Raw genomic sequence first — 24,090 nt, 5'->3', positions numbered from 1 at the left:
GGAAACTAACAATGTCACCTTAAGAATACAGTCATTTTCTCCTGCCAATGTAAGATTTACAAGATAAAGAATATTCACAGGCATTTAATTTCCCCTCACATTCACAAAATACATATTTATTGTTAGTCTGACATTAATAACTATCCCATTGGATAAAATTTTTTATAGCTGACTTATTTGTGAAACAAATTTTAAAGACAATTACTATTAGGTTTAATTATTAGATAAACAGGATAGTTAATAGATTTTATTTGTAACAATAACTATAAGCCTGAAAGCTCAGGAAACACGTAAAATCCATGGCAAGTTTATAATACTTTAGAGAAAGTACTTAATTTTCCATTATAAATGCATAGTTCAAATTGAGAAAATACACTAGTCCTAAGTATTTTTTAAAAAGTTTAGGTGGGCAAATTAGGGAAATAGAGAAAATAAATTAATCCACTTGTAAACTGTACATTGAAATCCACTCCAGATCCATTAGTGCACTTTGCTTTATAGTGAGGTAGGGACAAGAAATATATTCAGATCTATTTTGAACTGTAAAATTTATATAAACTGAACTATGTACTTCTAGCCAGTTTTCATTTGGATATACAAAAAGAAAAATTCAGAGTTCAAAGGACACAGAGTTCTTGGATACATGGACAGGATTTTAAAAATAGTTGCCAAGTCCCCCCAACCCCCAAACTTTACAAGTACATATAAATAAAAACTGCAAAGTCTATAAGATATATTTTATTTAAGCTTAAAATATGCTTGTATAAAAAGAACCCAGGAAATAGAAAAAAACATATACATTTTGCATAGATTTTCTGTAAAAAACATTTGCCGGGGGGTTAAAACACTGGATAATACACCTCTGAAACTAGTATAGTTGAACTCTGTTCTTGGATACCAAGCATACACAAAAAAGCAGCCCTTAATTTGGGGAGCATGGGCAGGAGGGAAACGATGTCTTTTAGTATCAGTCTATTTTATTTTTCTGTTGCTCTAATATAAACCAATGATGACAAGAGGAGAAACTCTGGGGGTTTATTTAACAAAATTAAATTCACATTTCTGAGGCCATCATAGTGCATCCAATGTCCATCAATCTGGAAAGCTGCAGAATAATGATGTTCCTCTTTGTTAAATAATGTGGCACCTTCCAATAAATACCTGCAATGTAAATGATAAACTGTAGCAGAAAATTATAATACTTGTTCTTAATATCCCTTATATTCTTAACAAAAAAAATATTAAGATTTGCATCAGTTCCTTTAAAAACATGTCCATCTTTACAGGGGGTAATTTGAGGCAAAATGTTTAAGAATCTTTGGACAGAACATTAGGTTTCCTTTAACTATTTTTTTATGCAAATTGTTCCATGCCATTGATTAGAATTTTTACATGATGCTAACATTTTCAGTATTTCCAATGATCTAGTGTCATTCTGTTTCCACTAATCTAGTTTTTGAGTAAATATTGACATGCTCTCAGATAAGTCACTGTTGAAAGGCTAACTATGTTGAAGAATGCTACTGCTTATCTTATATGGCAATCTATATTTTGACTGAAAAGTGCATGTAGGAATAGCTTTAATTTCATGTTGAAATGATTTATTAGGGTGATTTTTTTGAAGTTATTCTTATCTGTCCAGTAGGTCTGAAATAGCCTCTCCCCCCTTCATTTTCATTATTTGAATTCTCTTCTACATTTTTCTTCTACTCTACCCAGGATCTTCTATAGGCCCCAGAATGGTCACGTGTGTTAATCAGACATCATTTAGCTCTGTTCTCAGGTTAGAAAAGGCTGTGGTTCCTGCAGATTAGTTTCTTCTCTGAGCCTTTCTTGCACTTCATACTCTTTTGCTCCATAGAGGAAGACTAAAAACCTCTTACCAAACTAGGATGTAGAACATTATCTTTGTGATACATGTCACGCCATCTGAATATGTTGTGACAGTCTCAGTTCTTTATCCCTAGTGACCAATTCCTGTAAACTGGATAGATTTGTTGGTCTATGTACCCATTCTTTTTTTTTTAAATTGTTATTTTATATTGGCTTGCTTACAAAATTCATATACATTGTTTCACACTATCCTTCATACTGTGTTTCAAAGAATAATCTCCATTCATTATGGATTTTTTGAAAAGAAATAAAATTTTTATTTTATACTGGTTTACTTACAAAGTTTCTATCATTGTCTTTCACATGGGATCTTTCCTATTTCCTTTACCCATGCCTCCTTCCACCCATCAAATTGTGCAACCTTATGATTAACCCCCACCCCGCACCTCCAGCCCATCCTCTCCCCTCCCTGATTTGGATCCTCATACACATTCTACAATAATGGTCTTATAGGATTTGTCCTTATGGGACTGAATTTGTTCACTCAGCTTAATGCTCTCCAGTCCTTCCCAAGTTAGGTAGTGACTGTTCCTGTATGCTGCATAGTATGCCATTCATTGTGTGAATGTGCCATAGTTTTTCAATTCCATTATGTTTTATAAAATTAATCATCATTGATCTATGTCCCTCATTACCCCATCTTTCTAGATTCCCACCAGATCATTCCCATTTCCTTTACCCACCCCTCCCTCCACCTACCAAATTCTGAGACTCTGTGATATCTCCTTGGCTCATCCTCACTGTTCTGCTCCCACCTTCTCCCCTCTTGGATCCCCATACACGTTTTACTAGTTATCTATTTCTACAGTAATGGTCCTATGAAGTATTTGTCCTTAGGAGACTGAGCTAGTTCACTCAGCATACTTCTCTCAAAAGTTATGTAACCTTGTTCAAAATCACTGCTCCTGAGTGCTGTGTAGTATTCCATCATGTGAATATATCACAATTTCTCATGCTGTTTCCATGCTCTTGTGATAGTGAATAACCCTGCTATGAACACTAGTGTACAAATCTATTTGTATGTCACGTCTAATTTTTTAAGAGGATATTTCTAGCAGTGGAATAGCTGGGTCATATGGAATATCTACAGTACCAGTACTAGACTGCTTTATTGTGGCTGTGTAGGAAGTTTTCAGATCATAAGTGTGAGATCTTCTACTTTGTTCTTCTGCAATACTGCTTTCTCTATTTGAGGTCTTGTTCCTCTTCTTACAATGCTGGATTTAGATCAGGATAGCATTTTATCTACTGATTAAATTTGATAGTTGGGCATGGAATGGTTTTCTATTTACGTGGATCTCTTTGTTTCTTACAGTAATGTTTTACAGTTTTGCTTCAATGTCTTTTATGTCTCTAGTAAAGTTTACTCCTAGGTATTTTATCACTTGAGGAGGGGTATTGTAAATGGTATTGGTTTTTTATTTCCTCTTTATAGTCCTCATTTGTGGAGAGGAGCCCAATTGATTTATGTATGTACTATGCTTTATGTACCTCACCACTTTGGCGAAGCAGTTAGATCCTGTAACTTTTCTTTTGAAGGTTGAGAATTTTCTATATACAAAATAATTCGATCCGTGAATAAGGATACTTTTATTCCTTTCTAATTTGAAAACACTTTGCTTCCCTTTCTTGTGTTATTAGTTAGGATTTTCAGTACAATACTGGATAAGATTGGATAAAAGGCATTCTTGTCTTTTTCTCATTCTTAAAAGTGTGCTCATCTTTGTTGAGAATAATGTTAGCTGTTGGTTTTGCATGTATGTCCTCAATTATGTCGAGAATTTCCCCTTCTATTTTGCTGAGAATTTTTAATCAGGAATGGATGTTGTATTTTATCAACTGCATTTTCTGTGTGATTGAGAGGCAAATATGATTATTTCCCTTTGTTTTATTTATATGGTAAATTATATTGAATGATTTTCTAATACTGAGTCATGACTGCAATCTTCATATCAATTTGATCATGGTGTATTATTTGCATCATTATTTTGGAAAAGCTGTTGAATTCTGTTCTCTATATTCATGAAGGATGTTGGCCTATAATTTTATTTTTCAGTGTTTTTTATTTCCCCCTCAGGCTTTTGTACCAGGTTTATGCTAGCCTCACAGAATGAACTAGAGAACATTCCTTTCTTGTCTGTGTTCTAGAATAATTTCAGCAGAAATAGAGTGAAATCTTCTCTGAATGTTTGGTAGAATTACTCAATTAAGTTGCCTGGGTTGGAGCTTTTTTACTGTTGTTTTTATGAGGTGTCCCCTCCTCCTTCTATTTCTTCTTTTGTTATATGTCTGTTCAAATTTTCTCTGTCTATTCATGTTAGTTTAGAAAGGTACTGTGTTTCTAGAAATTTGTCTATGTTTTCAAATTTATTGAAGCATGCTTTTTAATCTATTATGATCTCTTAAAAAGATCTCATTTGTTTGCAATGTCATCCATTTAATTTCTTCTTTTGATTATCCGCAGCCTTTAAATTCCTTTGTCATTTCTGGCCAGAGGTTACATTTTTATTTATCCTCTCAAAGGATCAACTTCTAGCCTTCTGGATTCTTTGCTCTTTAGTTAATTTATTTCTTCTTTAATCTTTTCAATTTCTTGTTTTTTGGTAACTGAGGGTTTCTTTTGCTGCCCCTTTTCTATTTGAGTTATAAGATTTAACTAATGGACTTTAGTCCTTTTTTATCTTATGATTTGTGTTTTTAGTGCTGGAAAGTCTCCTCTGGGCACTGAACATTCATCTTGCAGTATCCCAAAGGTTTTAGCTATTTTATGACCTCATCTCATTTGAATCTAGGAATTTTTAAAAGTTACAATTTCTTAATTATCTAGAAAATTTGAAGTAATGTATTATTAAGTTTCCATTTATTGACATTTCCCCTTGTTCTGTTACAGAGTTCTAGTTCTATAGCATTATGATCAGAGACAGTGCTTTGTAATATCTAATGCTTTTGAATTTACTAAGGCTCACAATGTGGTTTAAAATATGGTATATTCTAGAAAAATATTTATATGTGCTTTACGTGGTATGTTCTGTGTATGTCTGTAAGGTCAAGTTGATTGTGTTATTTAGATCTTCTGTATATCTTTTGTTTCTAGTTTTTCTGTAGATGTCAAGTGGTGTAATAAAGCCTCTAAATATTATTTTTTAATTTTTTTCTGTTTTTAATTCTGTTAGAGTTTGTTTCATATATTTTAGAGCTCTATCACTTGATACATTTCTTATGGTTATGTCCTCTGGGTGAACTGATCATTTAATCTTTATATAAACTCCATTGTTTTGTTTCTTATAATGGATTTTAAATATCAGAGATCATTATTATCACTCCTCTCTTTGGCTACTGTTTTCTTGATAGCTTTTTTTCATCCTTGTGATTTCTAACCTGTTTATGGCTATACGGAATCTATTTATATCCTTTCACCCAGCAATATGCTGATGGTGATTATTTTTTGTGATTTTAGTGAAATTTTACAAAAAGACTTGTTGTATTCACTCATACACATTTTTCTCTCCTCCTCCCACCCAGATCACTTTGTAATGCTTTTCCTGCTCCAGATGCTATCAGACATATAATGTCTAGTTGAGCATTCATTTTAGGTTGTCCTCCTCTTTACCGATTCCAATGCACTATCTATCCTTTGTTTTCCTGCACTCCTTTTCCTTCTGCTCACCTGTCCATTCTATTGTTAATTAACAGTGGCCTAATGCAATATTTGTCCTTTTGACTGAAAATTTCACTCAGCACCTAATGAGCAGTAAGGCAGGAGAAGGAAATAAGTGACATCTAAATTGGCAAATAAAATGTGCGAGGAGCTAGAGTCAGAAAATCAAAGGGGCCGAACTCGCTCAGCATTTCTTAAGCTCAAGGAACTGAAGAACAAATTCAAACCTCGAGTTGCTATAATCAAGGATGCTTTAGGCAGAATATGAAATGATCCAGGAAGTATTAAAAGAAGATGGAAGGAATATACTGAGTCACTGTATCAAAAGGAATTGGCAGATACAGAAGAATTTAATGAAATAACATGAGCAAGAGCCTATGGTGATGAAGGAAGAAGTTCAAGCTGCTTTGAAGGAAATAGCAAAAAATAAGGCCCCAGGAATAGATGGTATACCAATTGAAGTATTTCAGCTAACAGATGCTGCCCTGGATGTGCTCACCAAGTTGTGCCAAGAAATCTGGAGAACAGCCACTTGGTCAACTGAATAGAAGAGATCTATATTTGTTCCCATTCCAAAGAAAGGTGACCCAACTGAGTGTGGAAACTACAGAACAATATCATTGATTTCACATGCAAGCAAGATTCTACTGAAGATTATCCAAAAACAACTGGAACAGCACATCAGCAGAGAATTGCCCGAAGTCCAGGCTGGGTTTAGAAGGGGTCGTGGTACTAGGGATATTGTAGCTGATGTTAGATGGATCTTAGCTGAAAGCAGGGAATACCAAAAGAATGTCTATCTGTGTTTCAATGATTATGCAAAGGTGTTTGACTGTGTGGATCATAACAAACTGTGGCTGACTCTGAGAAGAATGGGAATCCCAGAACATTTAGTCATGTTAATGTGAAACCTATACTTGGACCAAGAGGCAGTTGTCAGAACAGAGCAGGGTAACACTGCATGATTTAAAATTGCGAAGGGTGTACGCCAGGGATGTGTCCTGTCTCCATATCTTTTCAACCTGTATGCAGAGCAGATTATCTGGGAGGCTGGGCTCTATGAGGAGAAGTGTGGCATCAGGATTGGTGGAAGATCTATTAACAATCTGTGTTATGCAGATGACACAACCATGCTTACTGAAACCGAGGAGGACCTCATGCACTTTCTGCAGAGGGTCAAGAACTGCAGCCTTCAGTATGGACTGAGGCTCAATATCAAGAAGACAAAGATTCTCAAATGGACCAATTGGTAGCATCAGGATGGATGGCGAAGATACTGAGATTGTTCACAGCTTCAGTACGCTTGGCTCCACGGTCAACACTCCTGACACCAGCAGTAAGAAAATAAAAAAAATTATTGCGATAGGAAAGTCTGCTGTTAATGACCTCTCTAAAGTACTCAAGAGCAACTGTGTCTCTCTGGAGACTAAAGGTGCGCCTGATACAGGCGATGGTCTTTGCAATCACTTGTTATGCATCAGAGAGTTGGACAATGACTAGGGAGGACAGAAGGAGAATTGATGTCTTTGAGTTGTGGTGCTGGAGAAGAGTACTGAATGTACCATGGACTGCCAAGAAAACAAACAGATTCATCCTGGAGAGGATTAAACCAAGCAACTCCTTGGAGGCAAGGATTCTGGGGCTTTGTCTGACATACTCTGGGTATGTTGCAAGGAGGGACAGGTCCTTGGAGAGAGACATCATGCTTGAGAGGGTGGAGGGACGGCACAAGAGGGGAAGACCCTCTATCAGATGGATTGATTCAGTGACTGGGGTAATCAGGATGGGTGTGTCAGACGCAGTGCGATTGGCACAGGATAGAACAGGGTTTAGGGCTGTTGTGCGTAAGGTCGCTATGAGTCGCAAACAACTCACCGGCACATTAACAACAACAAATTGGCAAAGAGGAGATAAAGCTAACTGTATTTGCAGATGGAAGCAAGATTCTACTGGAGATTATCCAAAAACGACTGGAACAGCACATGAGCATCGAACTGCCAGAAGGCCAGGCTGGGTTTAGAAGGGGTCGTGGCACTAGGGATACTGTGGCTGATGTTAGATGGATCTTAGCTGAAAGCAGGGAATATCAGAAGAATGCCTATCTGTGTTTCACTGATTATGCAAAGGCGTTGACTGTGTGGATCATAACAAACTGGCTGACTATGAGAAGAATGGGAATCCTAGAACACTTGATTGTTCTAATGTGAAACCTATACTTGGACCAAGAGGTAGTCGTCAGAACAGAGCAGGGAAACACTGCATGGTTCAAAATTGGGAAAGGTGTATGCCAGGGATGTGTCCTATCTCCATACCTTTTCAACCTGTATGCAGAACAAATTATCCGGAAGGCTGGGCTCTATGAGGAGAAGTGTGGCATCAGGATTGGTGGGAGATTTATTAACAATCTGCATCATGCAGATGACACAACCCTGCTTGCTGAAATTGAGGAGGACCTGAAATGCTTGCTGCAGAAGGTCAAGGACTGCAACCTTCACTATGGATTGAGGCTCAATGTCAAGAAGACAAAGATTCTCACTACTGGAACAATTGGCAGCATCAGGATGGATGGTAAAGAGATTGAGATTTTTAACAACTTTAGTCTGCTTGGCTCCATAGTCAACTCTCTTGGCACCAGTAGCCAGGAAATCAAAAAACATACTGCAATGGGAAAATCTGCTATTAGGGACCTCTTTAGAGGTACTAAATAGCAATGGTGTCACTCTGGAGACTAAGGTGCGTCTGATATAACCTATGGTCTTTGCAATAATTTGTTATGCATCAGAGAGTTGGACAATGACTAGGGAGGATAGAAGGAGAATTGATGCCTTTGAGTTGTGGTGATGGAGAAGAGTATTGAATGTACCATGACTGCCAAGGAAACAAACAGATTCATCCTGGAGAGGGTTAAACCAGGCTGTTCCTTGGAGGCAAGGATTCTGGGGCTTCGTCTGACATACTCTGGACATGTTGTAAGGAGGGACAAGTCCTTGGAGAGGGACATCATGCTTGGGAGGGTGGAGGGATGGTGCAAGAGGGGACTGCTGATGAGGTGGACTGATTCAGTGATTGGGGTAATCGGGAAGGGTGTGTCAGAGGCAGTGTGACTGGCACAGGATAGAGCAGGGTTTAGGGCTATTGTACATAGGGTCGCTATGATTTGAAAGCGACTCGACGGCACATAACAACAACAACAACAACATACTTTGAGAATCTTTAACGATTCACAAGAAAACTGCTGGATGTGGTTGACCAATTGAGCAAATAGTAAGATAGAAAATCAATGTATAAAAATCATTCAGATTTTTCTACAGTAGCAAAGAGAACAAAGGAAAAGAAATAAAAATATAAACGATAACAGCTAACCATAAGATGAAATACTTAGGAACAAACCTAGCTAAGAGACACAAAAGACTTACATAACGAAAATTACAAAATCTCTGTAAATTTTCATTAAAATTAGTAATAATAATAAAAAAATTACAAAATATTAGAAGAAAAAAATAAAGAAAACCCAACAAAAACTCCACCTAGGCAAATGGAAGACTATACCACACCCATGAATACGAAGACTCACTATTGTGAAAATGACAATTCTACCAAAAGCAATCTACAAGTTCAATGCAATCTCAATACAGATGGGTAATCTTCCCCCTCTTTTTTTAAAAAAAAAAGTCCGTTCTACCACTTTCAGAGTCTAACTGATACATTTAAACCATTTACATTGAGTTTGATTATTGGTAGATATGGAGTTACTGCTTCTCCTTGGTTTTTGCACTTAAGGGTTTCTTTGTCCAACTTAAGTTTTCTGTACTGAGCAATTTTTATTTATGGATTGTTTCCCCTTGTGTGTTGTTTTGTGTTTGTTTTTTCTTTATTCTTGTGAATAGATTTATTAATTTTCTTTGTGATTACCCTAAAATTAACTTTTACCTTCCCAAGTGTCTAGTCTGCTATATCTTAATAGCACTTTGACTTCCTGTCCATTTAGCAAAATTCTTAATTACACAATTTTTCACTCTTTTGGTTTTGAAGTTGTCACTGTTTACAGACTGAAATGTCTGGTTCCTTGTTTTCAATTCTGCAGATTTTGCTTTTGATAATTGTTTATCTGAATTGGTTCTAACTGATGTTTGTCTTCATCTCTGGTTGTTGGCTGATGCTGTTCTCTGTCTGAAGTACAATAATATTTTTAATTAGTGTCAAAAGTTGGTTCCATTAATTTCTGCTTATCTGAAAACAGTTTTGCCATCATATTTAAAAGGTAATTTTCCTGTATATATGATTCTTGGTTAGCAATTCTTTTCTTTCAGGGATTTGTGTATGTCATCTTAGTTTCTTGATGGCACAGTTTTGCAGAAAATTAAGACTGGAATCTTATTAGTGCCTATTTGTAGGTAATGTTTAATTATTCTAAGGGCTAGTTTCTTAATCCTTTGACTTTGTTTTTAAAAAGTTGATCATTCTATTTCTTGGGGACTTTCTTTTGGTATTTATCCCAGTATGGGGTTGTTGCCCATCCTTAGATAGACACATTCTTGTCTTTCATGATGCTGGGAAGTTTTTAGACAACAAATCATCAGAAATTTTCTTGGTGCTTTTTTTTTCTCCATCTCTTGTTCTAGAATTCCAACTACATGTAAATTATTCCTTTTGATAGTGTTTCACTTAACTTAGAGTTTTCTTAATCCTTTTTCTATTTTTCCTAAAAATGGGTAAGTAGGATTCATCCTTTATTTTTCTGAATAATTCTTCAAGAATCTCTTAAATGAAAAAACGAAAGACTCTCTTAAATGAATATTAATATTAATTAGGAATTTATAAACATTTTTTAACTGACCAGTTTATAATCTGTGTAGTGAGTTGGCAGTTTGAACCCATTCAGCAATGTGAAGAAAAAAATGATGTGGTAATATGCTTCCATTACAGTCAAAAAAGAAAAAAAAAATATAGCCAAGGAAATAGTATAGAGCAGTTTCATTTTGTAACATATAATGTTGCCATGATTCAGAATCAACTCGATAACAACTAATACCAATGAAAAGAATTCTAATTAAAAAACCCAAGCAAACCCCACATACAGAATACTTTTGCAGGTAAAAAGTTAAAAGAAAGCTGAATGCCCTAATTTATATGCATTTCTATCTATAATTATAACAACTAATATGTTTAAATGATGACCTCTTATATACTACTTTGATTTGTGGGGAAAAAAAGAAACAAAACCCCAAACCCTTATGACAACAAAAAACAACAAAAATCCCAACATTTACTGACTGTTTATTTTTAGACGTAAGGCACTATGCCAGCCACAGTATACGCAAAATCTCCTTTAATCCTCAGTGTTGGTACCAAATGGATATTGTTATTTTTCAGATATTTGAAAACTGAAGCAGCAAATTGGTTATGTTATTGGTCCAGGTCACATAATTTGCAAAATATACTAGTATTTGAACTCAATTCTGTCTATTCCATAGCCCAAGAATTTGGACTTTTTACCAATACCCTATAAGAAATTCTGATCCTACTCAGAATATATGCATTTAGAGACAGCTGTAAGTTTTCAACATCTTAAGTATTAGTCAAAATTATTACAGAAGAGAAGGAAAAATGTAAAAGTAATTTCTTTTTTATTCATTAAAAAACCAAAATAAAGCAAAAAAAAAACAACCCCACACCACCTACTTGTGATCAGATAAGTCCAAGTAATAGGGTACATATGCCAGATCTTCAGATTTCCAATGCTGCATATTTAAGACAACAAAAGGGGGTGCCCCATGGCAGAAAATTCGTTGGGAAAATTCTCTTAATCCACCACACCTAAAATGGAAAACAGGCATGACTATTACTCTTAAATGGGGGAAAAGTTGCCTTTCAACTCATCAGGATTATCTTTATGACTTTAATTTCCCAGAAATTAAAATCATAAAGGTAAAAGGGCAAATTCATTAGATAAACTAAATAAATAAAACAAAAAACACAACCAAAACAAAAACCAAACCAAAACCAAAAAGCCCCCAAAAACCAAACACACACAAAAACTACCTCATTGCTGCAAGTTGAAACCGACTCAGAGCTGACCCTCCAGTGGGTTTTCAGAGGCTGTAAATTGCATAGGAAGAGATTGCCCATCTTTCTCCTATGGAAGTGCTGGTGGATTCGAACTGCCAGAAAAGCGTGACCTTTGGGTTAGCAGTGTAACTCCCTATGAACTATGCCACCATAGCTCCATAAGATAAATAGGTAAGCATAATTATCTGTTGTTGTTGTTAAGTGCCATCAAGTCAACTATGACTCAAAGTGACCCTATGAACAGGGATGGCCAATAGTCTGGATAGTTATATTACCTGATCTACCTATCCTCAGGAGTACTAGTGGTACAGTGGTGAAGCATTTGGTTAACTTGAAGACAAGGTGGTTTGAATTCACCCACCATTCCACAGGACAATGAGGTGGCAGATAGCTTCTATAATGAGTTATAGCTTTGAAAATCCCCTGGAGCAGTTCTACTCTGTCCTATAGGTTTGCTAGGATTAGGAATTAGTTTGATGGCAAAAAAATGTGGTTTTTATTTTGTTTCTATTTAAAGCTTCTCAAAGACATTGAAAAAGCTAGGAGATTCTCTGTACTAGAAAAGACTTTAAAAACTCTATCTAGAAGTAGCTAGAAAAGTTATCTTTTCTATCTAAGCTTAGAATAGTATGTAGTCTGCTGAATTGAAATAAAAGTTTTTCCTCTCTCAGACCTGGTTCTAACGAGGAATTAATTGGAAAGAGAGAAATTATGTTACTTTTGGTCCTCTTTACACTAATTAACGTCCCCTATTGCTTCATTTTCCCAGTAGGATCTTCTCCTATGAAGCAAATAATCTTTTCTTAGTATTATTAGGTATTGAACACATAGATCAGAATGCAACAAATATTACTATTCAGTAAAATCTTGGTTAACTGGAATGATCAGGGAATAGTAGTCTGGTTAACAATCATCACTGATTAAACTAAGTTAACCAGAAAACCATTTCTATTTCACCATTTGTTACTAAAAATGGTTTTAAAAATATGTCACTTCACTTCTGTACTTAAAAGATATCATTACCTTAAATTTTAATCTTTCCTTCTTTTATAATTTATTGTTATTGTTGTTGTTAAGTGCCATCGGGTTGTAGACAACTCATAGCAACCCTATGAACGAAAGACCTGGACACTTGTATAACATCTGTTGTTTCTCCATGTTTATAGAGTTTCCAAAGGCAAGCTATTTCAGAAGTGGATGCCACTCCTGCTTCCAAGCTTATTTTAATTGGGAAGCTCCACCAAACACTGTCCACCATGGGTAACCATTATCCATCTGGCACATCAGTGTCACAGTGTTTAGCATCACAGCAACCACAAGTTACCTCTGTACAGCAAGGCAAAGACCAGTGCTATAACACTCAGGAGAATGTTTGACAAAAAACAATTTAAACCAGGCCTGAGGGTTGCAAGTGTTACGATTATCTTTTAAAATACTCATTGTACAATATTGTAGACACAAAAACTTATATGACATTCAGCTAAATATGTTCTGCCAATCTGGACATTTTATTTTTGCTATGCTAAATTTTTGTTTATCATTTACCTCTTTTCCCTAAAGGTGGAATACAGAAAAAAAATTCAGTTAAATAAGGGTCCCATTTAGCTGGGTTCCGGTTAACCAAGGTTTTATTGTACCTACTCAGGCAGCAGGGGTGGGGAAGGGATTTGGCTTTGTATTGAGTAATTAGTTGAAGTATATTACTCTATATACTGTTATTTGGTAATTATAATGTACAATTGTTGAGTCGGAAGCAACTCATAGCTGACCCTTCTGTGGGTTTTCAAAGGCAATAAACGGCAGTGGAGAAGATTGCCCATCTTTCTCCTATGAAGCATCTGGTGGACATGTACCAGCTGCCTTTGAGTTGGAGCACAACTCCTTACTCACTAGGTCACCAGAGCTCTGTAATATATATAAAAAAGGCATATTATACTGGAAGATTATAAAATAAATGTCCTTAAAACATATGTACCATTATTTAATAAAGTATTAACATTAAAACACCTATCAGCCCTTTATAAGCAACTAAAAAATATTTTTTATTGCCTATTATATACTCACCCACTCTCTTCACAAAGTTCAATCTTGGAACAGAATAACTCGTCCACAGCCAATCGTATTAAATTTCCATGTGGAATTTCTTGAGGAGGACTACAATAATTGCAAAATGCATGTTAAAAAACTTCAGTGTTTCACAAGTAATATACAAGTTGTATAGGTCAATCCATTATTAGATAAAACTGAATATACAAAGCATGACCTCTGTTAATCACCTTATAAATCTTGTGAACAGTAGAGAAAACAGCTGAATTCAATAAATACTAATTAACTGAGCTGTGCAAGAAATAGTAAATCTTTCTGTAGATCAATCTTGAAGGATATAGTTGTGGTTAATTTAAAAACTTTTGGAAAGATTTCAAGTGATATAATCTGATTTAGTGGGGAAAAAGACCTTAAGTCAGAAGTGTAATCAGTTACCTGACCAAATTTAAGTCACTCAGTTATTCTCAGCCTCAGTTACCCAATCTGTTAAATGCTCCTTCCTGCCCCTAAGTACTTCAAAGGTTATTTTAAATAAAGTGATACAGTGGTTGTTCAGCTGCTAAACAGAAGGTCATCATTTGGAACCCATCATCCATTCTATGTGGCAGAAAGATGTGGAAATTTGATTCTGTAAAGATTACAACCTTGAAAATGGTGAGGCAAAAGTTCTATTCTGTTTTATAGGATTGCTATGAGTTGGAATCAACTTGATAGCAACAGGTAAGCAAAAAATATTATGAATATAAATCTGTAAATATTTCAGTGGCAAGAAGCTGCGCTGCAATCCCAAAGGCACGCAGTTTGTGGCCACCAGCTGCTTTGTAGAAGGATGGGCAATCTCCTCCTGTGCAATTAACTATCTCTGAAAACCTGCTGGAGGGTCAGCTATGGGTCGGTTCCGACTCTATGGTACAAAACAGTGACAACAACAACAAAATATTTACAAATTAAAATAAGATTTTTTTTTTTAAAAAGAGCCTTAGTGAAATAGTGAGAGGCATTTACCAGTTAATGAAAAGGTTGGCATTTGAACCCACTAGCCACTCTGCATAAGAAAGATATGGCATGCGCTTTCGAACAGATAAAACCGACTATCAAGTTAAGTCTGACTCAGTGACACTCTATCAGGTTTCCAAAGCTTTAAGTATTTTTTCTTAAGAGAGGTTAGAGGGCTCTATGAGTTCTACTACTGACTTATTAGCTGACTAACATGTTATGTAATATGCCACTGATTTGATGGCAAAAGGTTAGTTGATGTTTCACTTTTAAAAATCAAGATCAAACCAATTCCAGGTGGATCAAGGACCTAGGAGTAAAATCAAACACTACAAATTTCATCAAAGAAAAGTCTGGAAGAACTCTAGAAGCCCTAATCCAAATATTGGAACATTTTTCCAATAAAAAAAAATGAAAAACCTGAACCAGGAAAGAAAAAAAAATAGAGGAATGGAAACTTTTAAGAATCAAATCCCTATGGACATCAAATAAACTTCTCCATCAGGGTAAAAGGGTACCCACAGATGGGCAAAAAATATTTGGCAATGACATATCTGAAAATATCTCATAACTAAAATTTACAGAATAATCCAGCACATCAACAAGAAAAAGGTAAACAATCCAATTACAAAACGGGCCCAGGATATGACTAGATACTTCACCAAAGACATTCAGATGTCAAACACACACATGAAGAAATGCTCAAAATCCCTAGCTATTAGAAAGATAAATATTAAAACTATATCATTTTATCCAGCAATAATAGCAAAGTTTAACAGAGCGGCAAACAACAAATGCTGGTGAGGTTGTGGAGACTGGAACCCTTTATTCACTATTGGTGGGAGTGTAAAATGGTGTAACCACTATGGAAGGCAGTCTGGTGCTTTCTCGAAAAGTTGGAAATAGAAATACCACTTGACCTAGCAGCTCCACTACTGGGAATATACCCTAAATAAACCAGAGCTGCCACTCAAACAGATGTATGCCAACTCATGTTTATTGCTGTGTTATTCACAACAGCAAAGAGATTGAAACAACCTAAGTGCCCAACAACAAATGAGTAGACAGAAAAACTATGTAATATTCACATGATGGAATACTATACAGCATTGAAAAACAAGGAACTCCTAAGTGATTACACAACATGGATGACCCTGGAGGACTTTATGCTGAGTGAAATATCTCAGTCACAATAGGACAAATGCTGCATAACACCACTATTCTAAAACATGATGGACACGAAGAATTGAGAGGAAACTAGGAAAAGAGGGGACAGATAATGAACACTGCACTGGAACAGATGAAGGAAAGAACTTTTTAAAAGGAATATATGATTAGGCATTATTTGTATGGTAACAGTCCAGAATAAGAGGTGCATTGCAAAGTGGACTGGGGGAGGCTTCAGTGGGAGAGGGAGGAAATTATGCAATAATGATTTTTTTTAAAAGAAAGTGAACTGGGGGAAACGACGAGGAGGAGGAGGAGGAAAAAGTAACAATGACTGAATGAAAATCCAACTTTTCTATACACTTTTGTTAAAATCACAATTAAAAAAAATAAAAATCAGATCAATTTCTGAAACACTTTTCAGTCCATTATAATGAACGCTTTTTCTCCAGATAGTTCTCAAAATGCTATCACACCAGTAGCACAACTTACTCTATCATGTTAACATTTCTTTAATAATCAGTATCAGAACTATTATATACCAACAGATAAATAAAGAAATAACCAGAAATACTTTGAGATTATAATGAATGAACAGAGCTTACTATTTTTGAGTGGGGTTTTAAGGATTCTTTTTTTTAGTATTCAAACTGTCAAAACACTTGGGCAGTTCAATGAAAAATCTAGTTCAGGATATGTAAAATAGAAAATTAAAATGGTTGCTTCTGACAACAATCATGAAAGCAAGCTGAGAGTTCTAGTTTGCATTTCATAGCACAAGTAATAAACAGTATTAAGAATACAAATTTTATTTAGTACAAAATGTTTTAGTTAAAAGTGATCTTATTTCAGATGCAACTTAAAATTGATGGAAAATATTTGGGGTTTAAAAGCTGCTATTGTTATGTAGCACCAAGTTGGACCTAACCCATAGTTGACCCTCCAGTGGGTTTTCAGAAGCAGGAGACAGCACGGGTGGAGATTACCCATCTTTCTTCCATAAAGGAGCTGGTGGATTCAGTTTGCCTTCAGGTTGGCAATGCAGTTCCTTACCACTAGGCCACTAGAGATCCCTTTAAATGCTGCTAGCTTTGCCTAAATTAAAGAGAAATATATGGTGGCATAATCCTGAGTTGCTCTGCTAACTAAAGGCTGTATATCTCCAGCAGTTCTGATAAAGCTTTTAAGGATGAGCTGTCTCTTATTATGATTTACAGCCTGAGAAACCCAGCAGAGGGTCTGAGAGTCAAAACTGACTTGATAGCATTGAGTTTGAGGGTGCTGAGTTTATATCTATCTATAACAACAACAGGAGTTCTGGTGGCCTAGTGACAAGAAGCCGCACTGCAATCCCAAAGACACATGGTTCAAATCCACCAGCTGCTCTGTAGGAGAAGGATGGACAATCTCCTCCCGTGCGATTAACTGCCTCTGAAAATCCACCAGAGGGTCAGCCATAGGTTAGATCCAATTTGATGGTATGTTTTATAACAACAATTAAAAAAAAATCCTCCTTCCAAGAATAAATGGAAAGAGCCAAAACAACACATATAAATAGTAAGAGTATATTTCACAGAATGGAGGCACTGATTGCTAGAAATCGAAATAAGTAAAATATTTTAAACCTTCCATAAGCAGCATGACGTCGTAATATTAAACTGAACATTCACAAAGGTACGTGACTTACTTAGGTTATATGATCTATATCCCCAAATAGGAATGTTCTTTTCAGCTATTCTATTTAGGTCCAATACCTTTTCTGATTAACAATATACATGAGTCTGTTTTTCTCTCTTGGTTTCTTCCATTAGCAATTATCCCCTTTCAAGCTCGTATGTACTGGTGGCTTGAATGTTTCCCAACCCTCCACTATGGCTTGCCAATTCAATCTCTGTCATTAACTAACTTGGAGGCCTGCCTTCTCTCTGAAAGGCAAAAACACTTAGTTGGCTTCTGCCCAACACCATTCCTAGGCACTATAAAAGCTTCTTACAGCTCCATCCACCCCAGGAGTTATATTCCAAATCTGAGGTTCCTGTCTGTAACTCTGCTGTGGTCTTAACATGGAGTACTGTCAATCTTTTTGTTCTGAATTAGTCTACCAGAGTCAAACACAGCCATAGTAGTAAGTACTCTTTAAGAGGCTAAATCAGTGATATACGAAACTGGTAATTGTCAGTCATATTATTAAATTCAAGCAAGTTTAAAACATTTTGTATATTATTCATTACTTTGCTACTTAAATAAATGCCAAGATATTTAGATATAACAGACTAAGGTTTTTTTCATTAGATCTACTGAGAAGTATTTGTGCAGTTGCTTTATAAGTGATTATGTAAGTTCAGCAATTTACCGGTAGTGTAGCTTGTGTGTGTGTTTAAGTACTGTTCATTAAACAAAATACACTTTTTTTGAGAGTAACAAAACTAGATTTTGTAGCAACTTACTTTATAATAATTATGCGCTGCTGATCTTCTTGGACTCGAGTTGGGCATCGCCAGTTGGAACAGTAACTCTCTTGAATAGTTGACATGAGATTTTCAAGCTTTCTTGTAAAATTATCATGCTCATTCCCAAATAAATCAATTACTAATGAAGCTTTATGAACTTCAGATTTGTATTGCTGTTTTTCCATCTTATCCCAAATCCACAAAAGCTTCACAGTTGTAAAACTGTAGGTGTCCATTAAGTAAAGAAAACAGTCGACAAACTCTTTACCTAAATGCAGAGAGAGTTCCCTGGGAAAATTTTCATTTTCATTAAGAATGACATATAATAACATCAAGAATCCATCTATGGTGCAGGTATTTTTCAGTCTTATTTCAACATAGAGTGGTGTACAAGATACTGCTTTGCGGCCAGCTTTGATAGTAAAAACTCCTCCCCAAGGAAGAACAGGCCTCCAAAATGAGCGATCTTGGTTATAGTTATTTTTAATTGATGCTTTGATCTCTTCAAACAGTGTCTTCATCCTGAATTTTAAAAGTTTAAAAAAAATTATGACTATATGTTAAATGCATATAATACATCTGTATTTGTATGTTAAGTATATATATTTAAGTGGCAATGAAACCATCTAAAGGTATAAACTAGATGTTTTTCCAATGTAATAAAATTATTGTTTAAAATGAACAATTCACACTATATTCTATTTTCTTGGCAATGTGCCATTTAAGAAAACCTTTTTTTTAAGATAAACCTTCTTTTTTAAAAAAAATTTAATTGTGATTTGAAAGTTTACAAATGGTATTGGTTTTTTCAATCATTCATACCCATTTTGTTTTATAACATTAACTCCCATAATGCCTGTTCATTCTCTTATTGTAGACTGCTCTTTCCTTAACCCACCTTAATATGGAGTATTACTGTCCTCTTATCTCTGATAACCATGCAATAATGATTCTAACTCTGTTTAAACCTTCCTTTAGCTTTTTTATAATGATGGTCTTATATTTATCCTGCTGTGCTTGACTTAAACTTCACTCAGTACAACGTCTTCATGATTCATCCACGTTATGTGGTATTTTGTAAATTCTTTCTCAATCTTCAGTCAAAACTTTTTTTGAGGCATAGAATCATCATCTGATGGGCCATAGTATGGACTGCCGAAAGAACAAGAAAGGTCTTGGAGGAAGTACAAAGAGGGTGTTCCCTCTATTTTTTTAATTGATGCTTTGGTGAAAGCACCTCATATACTTTGGGCATGTCCTCTGGCCACTCCTTGGAAGGGCACATCATGGTGGAGAAGTGGAGGGTCAGATAGAAAGAGAAAGAACCCAAAAAAGACAGATTGGCACAATGACTGTAATAATGGGCTTGAGCATATTGGAGACAGTGAGGATCATCCAGCATAGGGCAAGGTTATTCATAAGGTCACTGTGAGTTGTGACTGGACAGCATCCAACAACTTTACTGATTTTAGTCTGTGATAGATGAAAACGATGTAATTTTTAAAACCTAAATAAAAAGAAAAGTTAACTAATTTGGTGGTTTTTGTATACTGCTGAGTCAGAACCAACTCATGGCTGACCTTTTTGTGGAACCGCTCCACTAAAATCTTCAGTGGATTTTCAAAGGCAGTTTAATCATCTAGACAGCCCATTTTTCTCCTGTGGAGCAGCTCATGGATTAGAACTTTGTGCCTTTGAGATGGCACTGCAGCTCCTTACCAGTACGCCAACAGAGCTCCCTAAATTTGATTAAGTTATCCTATTATCCTTATTCATTGTTCAGCTTTCTCATACGTAGCAAGTAACTGCAAAGCCCATGGCCTGGATCAGGCACACCTTAGTTTCCAAACTGATATCATTACTCTTTAGCACTTTGTCAGTCCCTGACAGCAGACTTTCCCAATGCAATTAGTCTTTTGATTTCCTGAATACTGATGTCAAGGGTGTTGATTGTGGAACCAACTAAACAGAAACTGTTGTTAATAACTTCAATCTCTACTTCATTATCTATTATGGTGCTGCCAATTGGCCCAGTAGTAAAATCTTTGTTTTCTTGATGTTGTGATGCAATTCACAGTCCTTCACATTCTGCAGCAAATGCTTCAGGTCCTCCTCAGTTTGAGCAAACAAGGTTCTGTTATATGCATAGCAAAAGTTGCTGATGAGTCTTCCTCCAATCCTGATACCACATTCCACCTCATAAAGTCCAGCCTCCTGAATGATCTGTTCCACATACAGATTAAAAAGGTATGGAGAAATGACACAGCCCTGATGCACTTTCTTGATTTTGATCCATGCAACATTTTCTTGGTCTGTTCTGATGACTGCTTCCTGGTCTAAGAACAGGTTTTGCTTGCACACAATCAGGTGTTTTGGGATTCCCATTCTTCTCAAGGTAAGCTAAAATATGTTGTGATCCACAGAATCAAATGCCTTTGCATAGTCAATGAAGCACAAATAAGACATTCTTCTAGTACTGTTTTAGCCAAGATCCATCTGACATTGGCCATGATGGCCCTAGTGGTACAGCCTTTTCTAAATCCAGCCTGCACTTCTGGTAGTTCTCTGTTGATGTAATGTTCCAGTTGTCTTTGAATAATCTTCAGCAGAATTTTGCTTTCAGGTGATTCAGCTCCTTAACTTCCTGATTTCTTCCCTTTGCTTTGGCGTCTCAGCATTCCAGTACAACATTTGGAGTCTCTTCTGACATCCACCTTGTTCATTACTTCCTCCTTTCTTTCTAATGATATTTTGCGTTCCTCACGGATGATATTCTTAATAATCCTCTGACTACTAGTCTGGTCTCTATTCTGTAGTGTTCAAGGCCTCAAACCTGTTCCTGAGATGGTGTTAAATTCAAGTGGGATAAACAAGGTCAAATTTTGGATCCTGTGTTTTTTTTTCTCATTTTCTTTAGCTTCAGTTTGAACTTGCATTATTTGATGGCCTGTTCCACAATCAGCACTTGGTCTAGTTTTCATAGTTGATATTTTCTCTGATTCTTTCCACAGATGCAATCAATCCAATTCCTAAGGGGAAGATCAGGTGAGGACTGCGTATTTAGTCACTGTTCATGTTTCAAAGGCATCTGCATGGAATAAAATATTGACTACATAAGATTCTATCATTCTACCTCCACCCACATTTATATAACCAAGTCCAAGTTTTCAAACTATTGATCCTTCTTCCTTGTTCCCAAATTTTGTATTCCAGTCATCCATTATTATTAATACATCCTGGTTGCATAAGGATGACAGTAGAAAAACCTGTGCCTTCATGCTGTAGTGCTAGAGAAGAGTACTGAACATACTATGGACTGCCCAGAGAACAAACAGGTCTATCCTAAAGAGAGTGAAGAGAATTCACTCCTAAGAGACAAGGATTTTGAAATTCCATCTTCTGGGCATGTTGTTAGGAGGGACCGAGAAGGACATTATACTTGGAAGGGTGGAAGGACAGTGAAAACAGAGGAAGATCCAGGATAAGCTAGATCGACACAGTGACTGGGATAATGGATAGTGTGAAAACGGCTCAGGATAGGGCAGGGTTCAAAGCTATGGCACCTAGAGTCACTACAATTTGCAGGCAACTCGACGGCATTTATCTATAATTCCTAATAATATACTTTTGCTCCCACATATATGAATTATGCCTCATTTTCTTGTTGGCGGGCATAGTCCAACTTAAGAAACATACATTAAGATCCTTACTTGGAATAGAAAATAATTTGGTAGTATTTATATGAATACTATACATTTTGTATGTATTATAGAAAATCTATGCAATAACAGATACTCCTGTAGTACACTAATTCTCTAATAGACTATGAAAGATGACACATGAGAAATAATTGTGAGAATTTAAATGAATAGTAGTGTAGCTAATATAATTTCTATTAAATGGAATTGCAGTTATTATTTAGAACTGTGTTGATATCTGTTTTAATAAACATGTTTGTGAGTGCTGGTCGTGTACTGCATTACTACATTTGGGTTTGCCATCTGAAATGCTTAAGGAGCACTCCATGGAACAAAGATTAAGAGCCTTGGAAACTTGATGGAGAGCCTATGAGATGGAACAGATTCAATTCACTGAGTTTGGTTTGTTTTTGCTTTGTGCTATTGAATTGTAACTGACCCACAGATGACTCTCCAGAGGGTTTTCTGTGGTAGTAAACTACATTGGAGAATGCCCATCCTTCTCCTACAGAACAGGTGGTAGACTGTAACTGCAGGTGCCTGTGCCTTGAGGATTGCAGCAGATTCTTACAATCAGGCCACCAGTGTTTAAAATTATTGATTCACAACTAAGGATGACAGAAGAATCATCAATGCCTTTGAGTTGTGATGCTGGAGAAGGGTCTTGAACACATCATAGACCACCAAAAAACCCCAAACAGGTCTGTTCTGGAGAGGGTGAAACCAAGTTTCTCCTTGGAGACTAGGATTTTTGAAGTTCCGTCTCACATATTTTGGGCAAAAGGCTAGGAGAAGCCAATCCTTGGAGAAGGGTATCATGTTTGGAAGGGGGGGGGGCAGCGCAAGAGAGGAAGGCCCTGGATGAGATGGACTGATATAGTAACTGGAGTAATGGAGGTAGATGTGTCAAGTCAGTGAGACTGATTGCCTCAGGATAGGGCAGGCTTTAGACCTGTTCTACACAGGGTCACTATGAGTTGCAGGGACTCAACTGCACATAACAACAACAACAATACTCTATTTCCCACTGTAAAACGCATTTTACAGTGGGAAATAATACTGGATAACAGGGGATTAGATCTACATGCCTTTGAGTTGGGTTTTCTAGATTTAAGTTTTGAAAAAAAATCGTTTTACTTGGAACATCTATCCACATTAGAAATAACTTATTATGAAATGTTAATTTTATGGGAAAATGTATTTTTATGAAAAAACAAAAGCATGTGTGGAATAGGAACAATGAGTGACGGTGATGTCTTATTTTGTTCATCTTTTCACCAAGCACAATATAAATCCAACATTTAGTTAATAATGCAGATCTCTGTTTTAAATTATTTGTGTGAGAAAAAGATTTGGCAACACTACCCACTGCTTGCCATGGAGTTGATTCAGACTCAGCAATCCTCCACTGGATTTCTGAAATTCCATACACACATCCACATACCAACCTAGAGAATTTTAAGCTTGAAGCAAGATACGGTAAACTCTAAAATACTCAACACTATATTTAGCCTGAAGTGTAGATGTTTATATACAGTCTGCTTACACTTTGGTTCTAGTCAATCAGTCACTTAGAAATGAAAGGGTGTGGCAAATTTGGAGCCGGAGAAAAGTTTCTTTAGCAGGTTTAAAAAAAACATGCAGCATTCAAATACAACCTTTTTCATGTTATGATAAGGCATACTTTGTTTATTGCACCTTGCAGGGTCCCCCCCCACCCATTGTTGCACATTTTCTTCCTCCTCTCTCCCCTCACCTTGCAATTATTTTTACAAAGAATCTGTGGTAGCTCTGAGTGGAGAGGCATACATTTTCTAATGGCATATACTTACTTTGTCTGTAACATGTGTTGTTGTTATGTGCCATCAAGTAGTTTGCGACTCATAGCGACCCTATGTACAAGAGCCCTAAAGGCTGCTCGATCCTGTGCCAACCTCACCATCTCAAACACACTCATTCCCACCACCCCAATCACAGAATCGATCCATCTCATCGAGGGCCTTCCTCTCCTGTGCCATCCCTCCACGCTCCCAAACATGATGTCCCTCTCCAAGGACCAGTCCCTCCTTGCAACATGCCCAAAGTATGTCAGACGAAGCTTCAGAATCTTTGA

At 36.3% G+C, this 24,090-nt stretch overlaps 1 protein-coding gene across 1 annotated transcript in view; it reads right to left on the bottom strand.

Annotated features, from left to right (window-relative positions):
• Positions 1-728: 728 nt before the first annotated feature.
• Positions 729-24,090, bottom strand: part of LOC102848454 (chromosome unknown open reading frame, human C14orf28) — a 27,743-nt gene continuing 4,381 nt past the window's right edge. Inside the window, exons 2-5 of the mRNA XM_006896009.1 lie at positions 18,277-18,801; positions 13,685-13,774; positions 11,234-11,368; positions 729-1,161 (exon numbers count right to left, since the gene is read on the bottom strand). Of these exons, the coding sequence (XP_006896071.1) occupies positions 978-1,161; positions 11,234-11,368; positions 13,685-13,774; positions 18,277-18,800 (933 nt within the window). The 5' untranslated portion in view covers position 18,801 and the 3' untranslated portion in view covers positions 729-977. The remainder of the gene's footprint in view (positions 1,162-11,233; positions 11,369-13,684; positions 13,775-18,276; positions 18,802-24,090) is intronic.

This window comes from Elephantulus edwardii, unplaced genomic scaffold (assembly GCF_000299155.1).
Source record: "Elephantulus edwardii isolate Elephantulus edwardi_28Jun2011 unplaced genomic scaffold, EleEdw1.0 scaffold00179, whole genome shotgun sequence".
In the NCBI taxonomy this organism is placed as follows: Eukaryota; Metazoa; Chordata; class Mammalia; order Macroscelidea; family Macroscelididae; genus Elephantulus; species Elephantulus edwardii.
The sequence above is the reverse complement of the archived record's forward strand: the minus strand, read 5'-3'. Positions and strand labels throughout refer to the sequence as shown.